We start from the raw sequence: 18,073 nt of genomic DNA, 5'->3' as shown, positions 1-18,073 counted from the left end.
ACCGGGAGCCAACGTAGGTCAGCGAGCACAGCGGTGATGGGAGAACAGGACTTGGTGCGAGTTGGGACACAGGTAGTCGAGTTTTGGATGAAGATTATGGAAGATGGGAGGCCGGCCTGGAGGGTATTGGAATAGTCCAGTCCGGAGGTATCGAAGGCATGGATGAGGGTTTCAGCAGCAGATGAACTGAGGCAGGGGTGGAGACGCACGATGTTACGGAGGTGGAAGTAGGCGGTCTTGGTGATGGAGCGGATATGTAGTTGGAAGCTCATCTCAGGGTCAAACAGGACGCCAAGGTTGCGAATGATCTGGTTCAGCCTCAGACAGTCGCCAGGGAAAGGGATGGAGTCGGTGGCTAGGAACGGAGTTTGTGGCCGGGTCCAAAGACAATGTCTTCCCAATATTTACTTGGAGGAAATTTTTTCTCATCCAGTACTGGATGTAGGACAAGTAATGTGACAAATGAGAGACAGTGGAGGGGTCGAGGGAGATGGGGTAAGGTAGAGCGGGGTGTCGATAGCTTACATGTGGAACCTGACATTGTGTTTTCGGATGATGTCAGCGAGGTGCAACACATAGATGAGAAATAGGAGGGTGCCAAGCATAGATCCTTGTTTTATAATTTATCCAGATTGTTTTACAATCCAGATTGTTTTCCAATTCATATTATTATATAATATAAATTAATTATAAAACAACATGAATTGTAAATCCTTGGAGGACTCCTGAGGTAGCAGCGTGGGAGCAGGAAGAGAAGCCATTGCAGGTGATTCTCTGGATAGATAAGAATGGAACCAGGTGAGCGCAGTCCCAGCCAGCTGGACGATAGAGGAGAGGCATTGGAGGAGGATGGTGTGGTCAATCGTGTCAAAGGCTGCAGACAGGTCGAGATGGATGAGGAGGGATAGTTTATCATCATCACAGTCACATGGGATATCATTGTGACTTTGTTTAGGGCCGTTTCAGAACTGTGGCGGGGCAGAAACCTGATTGGAGGGATTCAAACATGGAGTTGCAGGAAAGATGGGCATGAATTTGGGAGGCGACAACACATTCAAGGACTTTGGAGAGGAAAGGGAGGTTGGAGATGGGGTGGTAGCTTGCAAGGACAGAGGGTCAAGGGTGGGTTTTTTGAGGAGGGATAATGACAGCAGATTTGAAGGGGAGGGTGACAGTACCTGAGGAGAGGGAACCGTTAACAATATCAGCAAACATGGGGACCAGGAAGTGAAGTTGGTGGTCAACAGTTTAGTGGGAATAGGGTCGAGGGAACAGGAGGTGGGTCTCATGGTCAAGATGAGCTGGGAGAGGGCACAAGGGGAGATAAGAGAGAAACTAGAGAAAGATGTGAGTTCAGGGCTAGGGCAGGGGGAAGGGAGGGAAACGGAAGAGGCAGCTGAACGGATGGTCTCAATCTTAGTGACCAAGAATGTTCAAAACAAAAAACTTCACATCAATTATCATGGGGGAGGGGTATTCAGATAATCTGGATATAAAATAATCTGAATATAAAATTATCTGAATTATAAAATAATCTCAATTATATAATATGAATTATAAAACAATCTGGATTATAAAATATAAAAATTTATATTATAATCCAGATTGTTTTATAATTTATATTATATATGAATTATAAAACAATTATATAATAATATGCATTGTAAAATAATCTGGATTATAAATATGAATTGTAAAATAATCGGAATGGTAGTGACCTGAATTATATAATAATCTGAATTATAAAATGTACACACACACACATTTAGTACAATCTGTAACACAGTGTATTATATTTATATCTCCAGACTAGTCATTAGGATCAACCGACAGACAGGAAAGCTTAACATTTGCCCACAAGCAATGAATCCTATCACAGCAATCTTTCTGTTTTCCAGTAGCTGCAGCGTCCCGGGCTAATACCTCTATGATGTTAATTTAGCTCCCTCACACTGTTGGGCAAAGGAGCTCTTTTTCACCGTTAGCTTCTCGCGATTACGCCGCCATTTACCGTTCAAATAAAAGTATACAAACAAAGAAATAGAAATTTACATAGAATCTACAGCACATAAATAGGCCATTCGGTATATGCCAGTGGTTATGCTCCTCACGATCCTCCTCCCTTTCTAACTATCTCTTCCCATCCTGCCCGCTTATTCCTCTATGCCCCCCCCCCCCATCCCCAGAAAAAACATTTTTTCACTTTGTTGGTGCATTTTCCAGAATTTTGAAGTGTAATTTAATTTGTTTTCTTGCCAGTTTTTGTTCAGAGTTTTGCAACAGCTCACAGCATGCTGGCGCAAATCAACTTTAAAAAGGTCTGTGTTTTAAAGTGCAGGCCCCACACGGAGATGCAATGTGGTTTCATTGAATTAGCTTTTCTCTGCATGCCCCTCTCCAGAAGCGGTGGGAGGTACTGGTGTCGGGTGAGGAATGCGTGAGAAAAGTCGGTGCTGCCGATAGTCCACTTTCTCCTCAGGTAAGCTCTGACTCACCTGTATCCACCGTGTCGGCCATGGCTCAGTCTCCATTAAAGGAGAAGGGGTTTTTGTCCACACGCAGAAATTTGCAGCTTCAGAAGAAATACATAGGAACAGGAAGAGGCCATTCAGCCCCTCGGGCCTGTTCTGCCATCTAATTAGATCAAGGCCGATCTGTATCTTAACTCCATTTACCCACCTTGGTTCACTAACCCTTAATACCCTTTGCCTAACAAAAATCTATCGATCTTAGTTTTGAAATTTTCAATTGACCCCCAGCCTCAACAGCTTTTTAGGGGAGAGTGTTCCAGATTTCCACTCCCCTTTGTGTGAAGAAACGCTTCCTGACATCACCCCTGAACGGCCTAGCTCTAATTTTAAAGGTTATGCCCCCTTGTTCTGGACTCCCCAACCAGAGGAAATGGTTTCTCTTTATCTACCCTATCAAATCACTTTAAACACCTCGATCACATCATCCCTCACCCTTCTAAAAACCAAGGGAACACAAGCCAAGTGTATCTTGGAATAAGAATGATGAAGAACGCTGCTGTTTAGTGATGCAGCTTCTCCATGAAGTTAGTTGGCAAAAGTAAAGAAAATGTGCAAAAGAACAAGAAAGGAGGGGAGATGAGATGAGAAGAAAATTTGTTTTACGCAGCGAGTTGTTATGGTCTGGAATGCACTGCCTGAAAGGGTGGTGGAAGCAGATTCAATAGTAACTTTCAAAAGGGAATTAGATAAATACTTTAAAAGGGAAAATTTGCAGGGACTAATTGGATAGCTCTTTCAAAAAGCTGGCAGAGGCACGATGGGCCGAATGGCCTTGTACGCTTCTATGAAAATCATGACCTAGGGGTGAGGGATTTTCTGACCATGTACCAGGAGTGCTGAAACAAAATCTGGGGCTGTGTAACTTTGGGGAGAGGGGAGGAATGAAGAGGGTTGGTGGGTCACCATAACCCAGCCTGATCCTGTCCTGGCTCAACAACCACATACGTGCACTTTCTAGTGGAGTCACTGGATAGCAGCTAGAAGTGGCAACCTGGCTGAGTTGTTTCCCTCCGAGACTTTAAGGACTGACAGTGGGACCTTTCTGGGCTGAATAGATCAATTAAATGCTGGTCACCAGTTTCACTAACAGTGTCATCATGGAAGCCCTCTAAGATTTTTGTTACAGGAAATTTCCTACAGGTGCTGGGGGCAAGTTTGTTTGGGGGGAAAAAAAAGGTCAGGGCCCCAAAGCCTCAGGGGCTCACTTGAGTATATTGTGATGAAAGCAGAGCTCTGTCAAAGCATCGAACAGTAATGTTTCTGTCTAGCATTTTTTCTTCTGGCCTCAGCCAGACAAATATTGTGAATTTAAAATGGACTTCAGTTAGCTGTTTTCTTAAAAAAAAGTTATTTTATCTTTGCAGGGGTTAATAAATTCATGAATACTGGGGCTCTGGAGTCCCCCAAGGATCTATCCTTGGCCCCCTCCTATTTCTCATCTACATGCTGCCCCTCAGCAACATCGTCCAAAGACATGACGTCCAGTTCCACATGTCCGCTGACAACACCCAGCTCTACCTCACCGCCACCACCTCCCTCCCTCAACCCTTCCATTGTCTGATTTATCACACTGATTGTCCGACATCCAGTACTGGATGAACAGAAATTTCCTCCAATTAAATATTGTAAAGACCGAAGCCATTGTCTTCGGTCCCCACCACAAACTCCGTTCCCTAGCCACCGACTCCATCCCTCTCCTTGGCCACTGTCTGAGGCTGAAACCAGACTGTTCACAACCTTGGCGTCCTATTTGACCCCGAGATGAGCTTCTGACCACATATCCGCTCCATCACCAAGACTGCCTACTTCCACTTCCCTAACATTGCCCGTCTCTGCCCCTGCCTCAGCTCATCTGCTGCTGAAACCCTCATCCATGCTTTTGTCACCTCCAGACTGGACTATTCCAATGCTCTCCTGGCCGTCCTCCCACCTTCCACACTCCATAGGCTTAAGATCATCCAAAACTCTGCTGCCCGTTTCCTAATTCACACCAAGTCCCGTTCACCCATCGCCCCGGTGCTCGCTGACCTATATCGGCTCTCGGTCCCCAAACACCTCCATTTTAAAATTCCATCCTGTTTTTGAGATCTTAATGTGAGCTTGCGGACATATCTATGAGCCAACTAAATGCTAGTGAGCAAACTGTCTGGATATTATGGAAGTCAATGTTAAAAGCAAATGAAAACACCAGAATGGCTGGGAAACTACAGGTCACACCCTATCTACTTGAATGGGAAAGTTGAAAAATAGCATTATGGCTTACCCAGTGGGAAAGAACACCTTTGGTCTGGTGTGTTGAAACCTACCTTGGAATTCTATAAGTAGATGGTTTTCCTGATATCTCCAACTCAGTGCCTCTGCCTGTTTCCATATTGCAGCATTAAAAAGGGCTCTGTGGAAAGTCTTTGCTATGTTTCACATCATTGGCTACTCAGTTAAAAGATTCTGGACTGAGCTGCTCTGAGTCAGATGATAGTGGGTTCAAGCCCCACTCCAGAGAATTGAGCACAAAATCCAGGCTGACCCTCCCAGTGCACTACTGAGGAAGTGCTGCACTGTCGGAGGTGCCATCTCTCTGTTGAGATTTTAAACTGAGGCCCCATTTGCCCTCTCAGGTGGTCGTAAAAGATCCCATGGCACTATTTCAAAGAAGAGCAGGGGAGTTCTCCCTGGCCAATATTTATGCCTCAATCACCATCACTAAAACAGATTATCTGGTCATTGTCACATTGCTGTTTGTGGGATCTTGTTGTGAAAGGCACTCTAGCAATGGAAGCCCTTTCTTCAGGCCCCCAGTGTTCATTTGGATCAGATCATTTAATTTCGATATAGCATGCTATTCACTTTTGACTAGTAGCCTACCTTCCGCTGCATCCTACCTGAAATTACTCGTTTGTAGCTCACTCCTCTACTTTTGTCAGAGCTGCACAAATCTCTTAGCCAGTTGTGCAAGTGAATGCATTATTTTGGAGAGCAATGGGTGATTCTCAGATTGCCTCTGTGAGGGTGTCTTGTTTTCTTTCCTTAACCACCCCTCCCGTAGTTTCCTTCTCTCCTGGAGACCTATATGGGTGCAATTTTAACCTAACTCACCTGTGGGGAAACTGATGGGATCGGGTGCGATGGTGGTTTTATACCCCACCCGATTTTACTCTCCCTCGAAGTCAACGGAGAGCGATATTGAGCGGGGTGTAAAACTGGCATTCCACCCCGTCCCATGGGATTCCCACCCATCAAGTTGGGTTAAAATTACCCCCCCATGGATTCCATGTACAATAGCCCCACAGGTAACCCTCAACTAGCCCAAATGCTGTTCTTCGCGTGACTAGGTAACACCATCCAGGTTTGTTCATATACAAACACGTGCTTTACAACAGAGACCCCTGGATAGAAGTCCTGCAAATTTCCCTCCCGACCTCTTGGGCTAGGTAACTGAAACCATATGGCCACTGCGGTCTGAGGTGAAATTAGCCAAGTCGATTCAAACTACACATTGATCCGAAAGACTAAAGATCCTAGGCTCAGACGTTAAACTGAGGTCCCGTCTGCCCTCTCAGGTGGGTGTAAAAGATCCCACGGCAACTATTTCGAAGAAGAGCTAAGGAAGTTGTGTCCAATATTTAATCCCTCAATCAACATCACTAAAACCTGGTCATTATCTCATTACTGTTTGCGGGACCTTGCCGAGTACAAATTGGCTGCCGTGTTTCCTACATTACAACAGTGACTAGGCTAAAAAAAAGTACTTCATTGGCTGTAAAGCATATTAGAACATCCTCAGGTTGTGAAAGGAGTTATAAAAATGGAAGTCTTTATAACGCCAAGCAGAACATTGACTTACCAAGTCCTTGAGATAGCAGGGATGAGCTATTAAAAAAGGGGACAAACACCCAAGTTTCCTTGCTGTATTAAATGAGCAATGGTGTACAGTGCAGAATATAACCAGCTCACCTCATTTTGTGAAGTTTAAAGGCCCAGGTGATGCCAGATTCAAGTTGTAGTTTTACGTGTATTTTTGGCTGTAATGGTGGAAGGGGGAAGGAATTAGGTTTTCCTTAAAAGGGAGAAGGATTAGCTTGAGTACTTCCTGTGGTAAACCATCAAAGACTTTAGATCCAAGTAAAATCCTTTGAACCTATTCCGAAACAGCCAGTTGTAAAGTCCGCACAGAGACCAGTGTCCTGCCCACTTCCGGTTACTGATGTAAGACACCGATCATTATTGTGCAAAAATGTTAATATGGAGCTACATACTGCCCCACACAATTTCCTTCCTTTTTAAATATCAGTGGTGCAGCAAGTGTGGGTGAATGCTATCCGATTAAAAAAATTGTTTATTTTAACTTTAGTTTCAGTTACAATTGCTTACCCCTCCCTATATTCTGCCCAATTTCTTGGCTCAGAAAAGTAATCCCCTGCCTTAATACATCAAAGGCAGTGAAAACAGAACTTGTAAGGCACACACTAAAGCCATATCCTGTCCTCATCTGACATTCACAAAGGTGCAATTGCAGCAGCAGAGGAATCCAGGATTGGGGGGGGGGGGGGGGGGATGGCAGGGGAGGAAAGCTATAGCCAACTTTCCCCAGGGGCACCAAGATTAATTGTAGTGCCCCAGTACAGGTGAGGTCAGCTAACAGCACAGATTAGGGATCAAACCTGGGACCTTCAGCAGCTTTGTCAAAAAAAGGCAAACTTTAGTCATCAGTAGTTCATTAATCTAGACAGCATCAGCAGGTGTGACTGTAGAGCCTGAAGTGGTCTGGATCTGGTGCTCACATATGTGTTCTAGCATCAGGTCACTGGGCATCAGTCCAGACCAGCAAGCAGAACTGGTTTTTCTCCCCACCCCTTCCTGAGATCAGGGGGTAGAGACCTATTGAAGCCCTGCTAACTTGAGTGACCATGTGATGGTGCCAGAGGCCTTTCTGAACTGGATAGTTTAGTTCTATACAAGCTATTTTTTTTTAAAAACACTCATTCTGGGACGTGGGCGTCGTTGGCAAGGTCAGTTATTGCCCATCCCTACTTACCCAGAGAAATTGGCGGTGGTGGGCCACCTTCTTGAACGTTGGTAGGGGTTTAACAGACCTGACTGGTTTGCTGGGGCCACTTCAGAGGGCAGTTAAGAGTCAACCGTAAACAAAAGCAAAGTACTACGAATGGTGGAAATCTGAAATAAAAGGCAGAAAATGCTGGAAACACTCAGCATCTGTGGGGAGAGAAACAGTTAAGGTTTCAGGTCAACTGCCCGTATGGAACGAAGCCAGAGTTCAGAAAAGTCTCTGGTACCATCACATGATCAATGCCAAGTTAGCAGGGCTGCAGTAGTAACAGTTATGATGAAAGGTCATCAATCTGAAACGTTAACTTTCTCTCTCCACAGACACTGCCCTAACCAGCTGGCTATTGCCAGCATTATCTGTATTTATTTAAGAGTCAGCCATGTAGGCCAGACTGGGTAAGCAAAGGCTTCCTTCATTAGTGAACTATTTAGGTTTTTATGACAATCAGACAAGCTTCACAGTAACCAGTTTTTTTTTGTTATTTCCAGATGTTCTTTTAGATGGAATTTGAATTCTCAAACAGCCATGGTAGGATTTGAACTCACAGTCACCGGATTATTAGTCCAGTAACAACCTGTAGACTTAAGGTACCCTGTTGATATTTTTAATTCTTTCACAAACTTCTAAAATGCAGTGAAATCTCACCCTGCAGAAATTTCTGTACATGCACAAAACAATGGAGACGACTTTTTCGCAAAAAAAAATTGTTTTATTTGTCAGTTCAGAAACAGGCTGGCTACACTTTTCAATATGAAAAGAAAAACAAAAAAAGGAAAAAAAAAAAGGGTGTGATCCAAAAACAGGTACAGGACATCCAAACAGTGAAAAAAAACAGACTGAAAGATTGAAAAGTGCTCAGCAAGAAGTATGGAAACAAGCTCGAGCACTTCTCGGTCAGAATTCTGGGCAGTATTTATTTCAAGGGTTCAGGCTTAACAGCAAAATGAAAGAGTTGCCCACACAACTTCACTCCACCCTCTTCAGGCTCCATTCACAAAATGGTCACAACCTAAATTGGCTGCCAGCACCTGTAAGGCATGTCCTTCCACTGGCATCACACACACCCACGCACCACACTAACTTAATAACACTGCTTCCTTTTGCAGTGTCCTTCAGCTGGGAAGGACTGTGTGTGGGATGCAACTTATCTCCATGCCCCAGTGCCAGCCAGCAATTGCAAAGATTGAAACAAACCTTATTTTTTTTAAAAAACACAAAAACAGAGCAAGGAGGAAGAAAGGTTGAGGATAGGAAAAAGGAGTGCAAATTATATTGGGTCAACTCCCAAATTCAAACCGAAATTCAACCACAGACAGTTTAAATTCCACATACAAAGTTGGAAAACAGGACATACTTATATTAAAAGTCTACAAGACAAAATGTTACTGTGTCACAGGTTGTCTAGCAACCTCACTAGCTGCTGGGCAAGTTGACAAATAGAGAAACAGGACTTGTTCTTCTCTACAGCAAGCACAATTCCATTAGCGAGTGAATAGAGATCAGTTTTGGGTGATTTTAAAATAAGTAATTTTAGTGCCAGGTGGGCTGGGATTCTTGCGACTTGCCTTTGGGATTGGGGGTAATTCTTGTTCCCAATGCCAGAGATCTACAACTGTGGATGCCAGGCCATGCTCCAACTCTGCAGCTCCATCCATTCCTCAGTTAACAAGGAGGTGCTACAGTCACTCAAGATCTTAAAAAGGGAGCAAGTAAGAGTCCAGTAACAGGCTATCATCCCCATAATATCCACTGGAGGGCAACTAATTGCCACCGAAACAGCAAGAGACAACCGCCTGAGTGACAAATAGGGCATTTGTGTGTACACACTATGGATAGCTCTTGTGCTTTATGCACACAGAGGATAGTTAGGTGCCAAAGACTAGGCTACAGAGCTTCAAGTAGGTCCAGAATAACTTAAGTCAGAAGAACTGAACCGAACACAACTTGGATTATGAAAAGGTTACAGATCTATGATCTGGTCTCAGAAATGCATTCCAAGGCAGGTACTAAAAGCATGCTGTGGGAAAATGGCCATTCTAATACACCCCACAGACATTTTTGGGGAAAACTAGACAGCCAATACTTAAATTTTAAACTACAAAGTGGAGAGGATCTCCAAGAAGATCACGCATATCAACACAGACATCAAGTTTCTACAGAGCTGCAAGAAAGCAGACAAGATCCCAACTACAGATCACGAACCCACTCAAGTCGACATACAACACAGACTACGTTGAGAGACTCTGCCGTCGTACCTCTCATACACCAGCTCTACAGCAGATGCCGCAACCTCGAAACCAAGATAGAGTCCATACTCTCAACCTGTGCTCAGGACACAGCAGACCAGCTACGAGACACCGCCAAACAGACGAGGCAATGGAACTACGCTGCCTACATGCAAACCAAGAGCAGGAAGCTTGAGAAACTCTGCATCGCCACCAGCAGCAACCAAGCCTCCCCCGGTACCACGGTTGCAACCACAGGGAAGTCCATAGTCAACTTGTCCGACCACACCCTTCAACCAGACGAAAATCGAAGTTCTCAGCCGAGGGCTCAATTTCTGCCCCACCACCAAAATGGACCATCGGTCTCGCGGCGGAAACAGAGGAATTCATCAGGAGAATGAGGCTCCGAGAATTCTTCCACAAATCCAAGATGCCAGCAACGAACCCAATGAGACAATCAACGACTCGGAACAGCAGACAGAGGGATCCTCGGTACAGCAACCGAAGAAGAAAGAGTCAAATTGGACCCCTCCGGAGGGTCGCTGCCCTAAGCTTGACACGTATGCTCAAGCTGTCAGGAGATGCGTCAACACCAGATTCATCAGCTGCACTCAAGACAGTCCAGAATGTCACCCGAGCACAACGCAACGCCATCGACGCTCTCAAGACCAACCGCAACAGTCATCAAACCAGCGGACAAAGGAGGAGCCATCGTCATACAGAACGGACTATTGCAAAGAATCATACCGACAACTGGACAACCAGGAACACTACAGACGGTTACCCGCAGATCCGACCAAAGAACACACCCGCCAGCTCAACAAACCGATCAAGACCTTCAATCCAGACCTTCAAAGCATCCTACGCGCTCTCATCTCACGTACTCCCCGCGTGGGAGACTTCTACTGCCTCCCAAAGATACACAAAGCCAACACACCCGGACGTCCTATCGTATCAGGCAACAGAACCCTCCGAGAGAACCTCTCTGGATACATCAAGGGCATCCTGAAACCCATCGTACAGGGAACCCCCAGCTTCTGTTGCGACACTACAGACTTCCTACAAAAACTCAGCACCCACAGACCAGTTGAACCAGGAACACTCCTCACCCACCTAACCTCAAACAGACCATCGTTCGCAGCAAATTACTCAGCTTTCAGGAGAACAGCGACCACGACACCACACAACCCTGCCACGGCAACCTCTGCAAGACATGCCAGATCATCAACACAGATACCACCATCACACAAGAGGACACCACCCACCAGGTACATGATTCATACTCCTGTGACTCGGCCAACGTTGTCTACCTCATACGTTGCAGGAAAGGATGCCCCGGAGCATGGTACATCGGCGAGACCATGCAGACACTGCGACAACGGATGAACGGACACCGCACAACAATCGCCAGACAGGAGGGTTCCCTCCCAGTCGGGGAACACACCAGCAGTCAAGGACATTCAGCCGCCGATCTTCGGGTAAGCGTTCTCCAAGGCGGCCTTCGAGACACAACAACGCAAAATCGTCGAGCAGAAATTGATAGCCAAGTTCCGCACCCATGAGGCCGGCCTCAACCGGGATCTTGGGTTCATGTCACACTACATGTAACCCCACCTGACGTAGAGTCATCCAGACTCAAGTCGTAGTTAGCTTGTTCTCCATACACAGATGCGGCCGGACCTGCTGCGATTTCCAGCAAAAAAAAGTTATCTGTTTTTAATACAAACCCCAGCATCTGCTACATTTAACCCTTTGTGACCCCACCTCAGTATTCTTGGATGTAATGTTTCCCTGACTAACCTGTTTGAACACCATTCACTCCTTTGATTGCTGTGATTATCTCTCTGCTGAGGTGTGATGAAGGGCAGTTAGAAAGATTATCTGTAATCACCTGGCATTGTTCCGACTACATATGCTGTGCCTATATGCATCTCTTCACTTCACCTGACGAAGGAGCTAAGCTCCGGAAGCTTGTGATTTCAAATAAAGCTGTTGGACTATAACCTGGTGTTGTGCGACTCCTTACATAAATTCTAGAAAGTAGAGACTCAAATGCAGGACATATATATCCTAGCATTACCAAATCTTTCCAACTAGTACTATCTTCAATTGTGACCCAAACAAGACTTGCTCCAAGTTTTAGACTAATGAATGCATTGCGAGTCTTGCTGAAGTGACACTAATAGCTACTGATTGTGATTTAGATGCTAGCAAAGCAAAAAGGGAATGAGATAGCACGTGCTCAGCAAGTCGAACGGAAGGATCAGTGTAACCATTAATCTTAAGGCACCTTTGATTTCTATTCACTTGCATGGAATTGGCTTCATTCAGAAGATGTCTTTTCAAGGAATGCTACCAACCCTATCCCAGCACTAGGAAAGAGTTTTGCTAAACTGGCTTCATGGCAGTGCCAGCTGTACCACAGGGAGAGACATCTAAAATCCTGGAAAAAAGTGGAAAAACACGGCTCAGAAACAGTTTTAAAAAAAACGAAAAACTAGAACTATCTTAGCATTGCAGTGGAATATTGTACTGCAGCACAGGGCTCGAGTTTCCCATTTCTCTAGCTTTCCCCTCCCCTTCTCCCCATTTTGATAAAGTCTGCTCAATAACCCCTTACAAAAAAAAAATGCACATCACCACACATGCACAGCAAGTGCAGCCAATTTCAACGTGCAAGTAGGACTTGGGATGAAAACCGCTGGTTATTCAGGTTTAGGATTGCGGTTCTAATCTTTGTAACTCACAGGAGTTCCTTACAGCACTGGGTGCCATTATTGCAATTTAATTTGCCAGCAGAAAAACATTTCGCAGCGGGAGAGAGTGATTTAAACTCGAGCCCTGTAAAAGCCCATGGACCCTGCTCGGTACATTTTTTTTTCAATATTTAAAAAAAAGTGACATTTTATGTACACAATGGAGGAAGAACGAGGGTTTTTTTTTTAAGCCTCATCTTGTTCGACCTCCTCTTCAAACTCTCCCTCTTCCTCGGCCGTGGCGTCCTGGTACTGCTGGTACTCAGACACCAGGTCGTTCATGTTGCTCTCTGCCTCGGTGAACTCCATCTCGTCCATGCCCTCGCCCGTGTACCAGTGGAGGAAGGCCTTGCGGCGGAACATGGCGGTGAACTGCTCCGAGATGCGCTTGAAGAGCTCCTGGATGGCGGTGCTGTTGCCGATGAAGGTGACAGCCATTTTGAGGCCGCGGGGCGGGATGTCGCAGACGGCCGTCTTGACGTTGTTGGGGATCCACTCCACGAAGTAGCTGCTGTTCTTGTTCTGGACATTGAGCATCTGTTCGTCCACCTCCTTCATGGACATGCGGCCGCGGAAGACAGCCGCCACCGTCAGGTAGCGGCCGTGGCGGGGGTCGCACGCCGCCATCATGTTCTTGGCGTCAAACACCTGCTGCGTGAGCTCGGGCACAGTCAGGGCCCGGTATTGCTGGCTGCCCCGGCTGGTCAGCGGGGCAAAGCCCGGCATGAAGAAGTGCAGGCGGGGGAAGGGGACCATGTTGACGGCCAGCTTGCGCAGATCGGCGTTAAGCTGGCCGGGGAATCGGAGGCAGGTGGTGACGCCACTCATGGTGGCCGAGACCAGGTGGTTCAGGTCGCCATAGGTGGGGGTGGTCAGTTTAAGGGTGCGGAAGCAGATGTCGTAGAGGGCCTCGTTGTCAATGCAGTAGGTCTCGTCTGTGTTCTCCACCAGCTGATGGACCGATAAAGTGGCGTTGTACGGTTCGACCACGGTGTCGGAGACTTTCGGGGAGGGCACCACGCTGAATGTGTTCATGATCCGGTCGGGGTACTCTTCGCGGATCTTGCTGATGAGGAGCGTGCCCATGCCGGACCCAGTACCCCCACCCAGCGAGTGGGTGAGCTGGAAGCCCTGCAGGCAGTCACAGCTCTCGGCCTCCTTCCGCACGACATCGAGGACAGAGTCGACCAGCTCAGCACCTTCTGTATAGTGACCTTTGGCCCAGTTGTTTCCTGCACCGCTCTGACCTGCAAAAAGAAACAAGTACCCAGGCGAGGTCAACAAGGCAACAGAGGTTGTTGGGGATCTCCCGCCCTTTAAACCCGCAGGCTGGTGTTGCTGCACAGTTTCTACGGCTCACCCAGCCCTCCAGAACCTCACCCTGGGGCCAATTGGCAAAGTGATCAGGAATAGGAACTCTGGCCAAACCCTGCTCCACAACCCAGAGGTTAAATATTGCAGCACAGACCAGGGATTGAACTTGGGCCTCCACTGACATTCCAAGCAGTGACACTTACCAACTGACCCATCTGAGAGGCTGGTTTAAAGTAAATTTATTACAGTTGACAACAAAGCTACTGTTTAGGAACTAATTTTGATATTAGCATACAAATACTCTGTTTATATACATACCTCTTAACTGAGGATTAACCTCCACTAGAGGTAATGGACAAATGAATGTCATTTAAATGCATCAAGCATTAATTGTCAGCAATAATTTCTAGCCTATATATCCACAAGGAGCTGTTGGTTGAAGAACATGGAAATCCTTCCAGGATCTGTAACATTTCCTAAAAAGTTTAAAGCACAGACTCCAAGTTTCATGAATCGTAACTATAAATTTTTAAACACAGTTCTTTCTATTTTGAAGATCATTTTCTTCCCTTCAGGTTCGCCTGTATCACATGCCATTCTCCAACAGAGAGGAAGGGAGCCAGTCTCCTAGTGCCTAGGCCTCAGTAGCGCCCAAACCTACCTTCCAACTCGCCCATCAGCAGCATTAACAGAGGTCCACCTTCCCACCCACAAATGCTGCATGAAGGGGCCTAGGGACACCCAGATAGCACAGAGGGATTTCCCAAACCCTAAAAAACAAAACAAAGTCAGTCATCGGGCAAAGGAAAAACCTGGACTTGTTCTTACCAAACACAAAGTTATCGGGTCTGAAGATCTGCCCAAACGGTCCAGAGCGAACAGAGTCCATGGTGCCAGGTTCCAAGTCGACTAGAATAGCACGGGGAACGTATTTGCCTCCTAGAAGTAAAAAAAAAAAGGACAGGGTTGTTTTGTAAATGACCTTCTCCACTTTAATTTTACTCAACTGGGAACATGTCTTCAGTGCAATCTTATATCACTTTTCCCAAATAAGAAGCATCAGTCATGACTACCCTCCAGTCTGGTCGCAGTGCAACTTCCACAAAATTTCTATCTGCCTTCACCATCATCCACCAAAATTTCCCCCAAGACAAAAGTCTTGTACAAGTCATTGTGCAGCCCACTAATATTTTTAGGAACACAAGAACAGGAGTAGGCCATTCTGCCCCTTGAGCCTGTTCAGCCATTCAATTAGATCTTGGCTGATCTGTACCGTAACTCCATTTACCCGCCTTGATTCCGTAACCCTTAGATTTTTGTTAGGCAAAGGGTATCATCAATCGCAGTTCTGAAATTTTCAATTGACCCCCAGCCTCAACAGCTTTTTTGGAGAGAGAGTTCCAGATTTCCACTACCCTTTGTGTGAAGTAGTACTTCCTGCCCAGCTCTAATTTTAAAGTTAAATCCCCTTGTTCTGGACTCTCCCACCGGAGGAAAGAGTTTCTATCTAGCCAATCAAATCCTTTAATCATCTTAAACACCTCAATTAGATCACTGCTTAATCTTCTATACTCGAGGGAATACAAGCCTAGTCTACACAACCAGTTGTCATATTTAACCCTTTTAACCCTGGTATCATTCTGGTGAACCTGCACTGCACCCTGTCCAAGGCCAATTTTTGTTATTTGTATTGTTTTCCTCTTCATTCTCATGAATATAGTCACAATTTTGGTGACTGTCCACCACCAATTTCCACTGTCTACCCAAGGGGCTTACATTGTGACAGAGAAAGAAAGGCAATCCCACTGCAATTACAATCAGTGGTCGATAAGTTTTGCAAACAGCACCAATTCGAACAGTTTCACAGGAGCCCAGTGGTACCTCACCCCCAAGTGGCTTTTCTCATGTACAGGACTTTACATGCAAGTACAGCCATCCTGTGGGTAGTTGTAGCTCCTAATGTCATACAGGGCCACTCATTGATTGACATCCCCCCCCGCCCCACCCTTTGCAGCCAACCTTGTCATACGCACATTCCATCAGAGGTGACTGAATAGCAATCAGGGGCAGGAACATTGGCCATTCTCGTCCAGCTCGGCACCAAACTGGGAACGTTCTCGATGTGCAAGGCCCAGCAGCACACAGGGAGGTGCAATTACCCAGAGGAACCAGGGGAGCTCCTTCAAAACGGGTGTTTAAACTACGAACATATGCAATTGACAGGCAGGAAAAGACCAGCTGGCCCATCAAGCCTGCCCCACACCTCATGATGGCCGGAGCATCCCTCCCTCCCCACCCCGCAGCCATGTAATCTCCTGGGAGAGTCAAAAACCCAGAAAATTAAAATTAAAAGTTGCCACAGAACTTTCTCCACGATTCATTTAAGGAGAAAGCTAGATAAACACATGAGGGAGAAAGGAATAGAAGGTTATTCTGATAGGGTGAGATGAAGGGTAGGAGGAGGTTCATGTGGAGCATAAACACCGGCATAGACCAGTTGGGCCGAATGGCCTGTTTCAAAAGACAAAGACAGAAAGATAGAATTGTATTTATACAGCGTCTTTCATAATCCCAGGACGTCCCAAAGCACTTTACAACCAATGAAGTACTTTTTTTTGCAGCGTAGTTACTGTTGTAAAGTACATTCTTTGTAAACCGTAGCCTGAGATCTGCAAGATGTCTGTCCACATGGCAGGAGCGCATATTTGGAGCAGTAACCCCCATCATTCTCCCCCCCCCCCACCCAAACCAGTACCTGTTGCCTCATTGTAGTAGACATTGATACGTTCCAGCTGCAGGTGACTGTCTCCATGGTAGGTACCAGTGGGGTCGATGCCATGCTCATCACTGATTACTTCCCAGAACTGTGGAGGAGACCAGAAGCTGGAGTTAGAACAGCCTGGGAGCTACACACAGAACAGATTGCCAGCCAAGTTCTAAACTCAAATACAGTCCCATTAAATCAAATCCATCTGTTGCCATTACAAGACAAAGTCCAGAAATTACCCATTTCCACACCCCCCCCCACCCTCGGTTTATAAACAGGCACAGTGATAGTTATAATCAAGTATTTAAGAACAAGCAGCTCTACTTTAAAATTTAAAAGGAGAAAACTTCAGCTGTGTTACTTGATACGAGGGAGGCGATCAAAACGAAATGATTGCTGAAGCAAAAACGTATCGATAGCCATTTCATTTCCTTCAGCAACTGCCTCCAGTCAGTGCCACAATAGCATTGACATGTTCAAGAATTTGTGGCAGTGCCTGGATTCATGGGTAGAATACAATGAGACAGTTCAGAGGAACAAAATGTGGAACTGCAGGACTAAGTTTGTAGACCTAGCAAAAAGAAAATCCACGATAAGTTTGTGTTAGTTAAGTGTTACAGAATCAAGGCGGGTAGATTGAGTTAAGATACAGATCAGCCATGATCGAACTGAATGGCGGAACAGTCTCTAGTGGCTGAATGACCTTCTTGCTTTCCTATGTTCCATTTTCAGTGTAATGTGGCTGTTGAAATTTTTCTACGGTGTCAATTTTAAAACTAAAAAGCACCCAGCAGTACAAATCAGATTTCATCCTCCAAACTTAGGCTGCCGTCTAGTGAGCATTTTGAGCCTTAGAATACTGGGGTCAGGTACTGGTGCTCATCATCATTGGCAGTAGAGATTTAAGCCAAATATCACATTGTGTGACATTAAAGTGCATTGGCACAAGTGCCATCTTTCCATATAACATAGGTTTTCATACTGGGGCCAAGGAGAAGAAAGAGTAAGAAGGCAAGAGAAGGGAGGGGAATGTGTCTGCAAGATCAGATTTTAGCCTGTCTTGAGCAAGAAAATCACTGGCTGTGACCAGAGTCAAGAATCCTGTGTTGTATATTTTTCTGCATTTGTCCAGTTAAAGCAAATAGTGTGTATTGTTTAAAATATATTTTCCACTACAATGGTGCTGTTGCTAGACAACATCTTTCAGAGTAAGGGCAGAAAGACCCCCCAACCCAGAGAGTATTAATATTCACGAGGGGTCACTCCATACAGACAAGTTCCAGAAATGTCACCCTACGGTATACAGGTTATTGATACAATACACAGCGACATGTTTTTTGTTCTCCTATCCAGAATTTTAACCTCTTTAAAAAAAGGACTATATTTTGCCAGCACCTCAGTGATGGCACATGAAC

The 18,073-nt window shown here is 45.7% G+C and overlaps 1 protein-coding gene across 2 annotated transcripts in view; it reads right to left on the bottom strand.

Annotated features, from left to right (window-relative positions):
- Positions 1–8,283: 8,283 nt before the first annotated feature.
- LOC137305125 (tubulin beta-4B chain) overlaps positions 8,284–18,073 on the bottom strand; it is a 32,254-nt gene continuing 22,464 nt past the window's right edge. For both annotated transcript variants that reach the window (XM_067973912.1, XM_067973913.1), the window contains exons 2-4: positions 16,647–16,755; positions 14,720–14,830; positions 8,284–13,824 (exon numbers count right to left, since the gene is read on the bottom strand). In XM_067973912.1, coding sequence (XP_067830013.1) covers positions 12,764–13,824; positions 14,720–14,830; positions 16,647–16,755 — 1,281 coding nt within the window. In that variant the 3' untranslated portion in view covers positions 8,284–12,763. The remainder of the gene's footprint in view (positions 13,825–14,719; positions 14,831–16,646; positions 16,756–18,073) is intronic.

This window comes from Heptranchias perlo, chromosome 39 (genome assembly GCF_035084215.1).
Source record: "Heptranchias perlo isolate sHepPer1 chromosome 39, sHepPer1.hap1, whole genome shotgun sequence".
NCBI classification, from domain to species: domain Eukaryota; kingdom Metazoa; phylum Chordata; class Chondrichthyes; order Hexanchiformes; family Hexanchidae; genus Heptranchias; species Heptranchias perlo.
The sequence above is the reverse complement of the archived record's forward strand: the minus strand, read 5'-3'. Positions and strand labels throughout refer to the sequence as shown.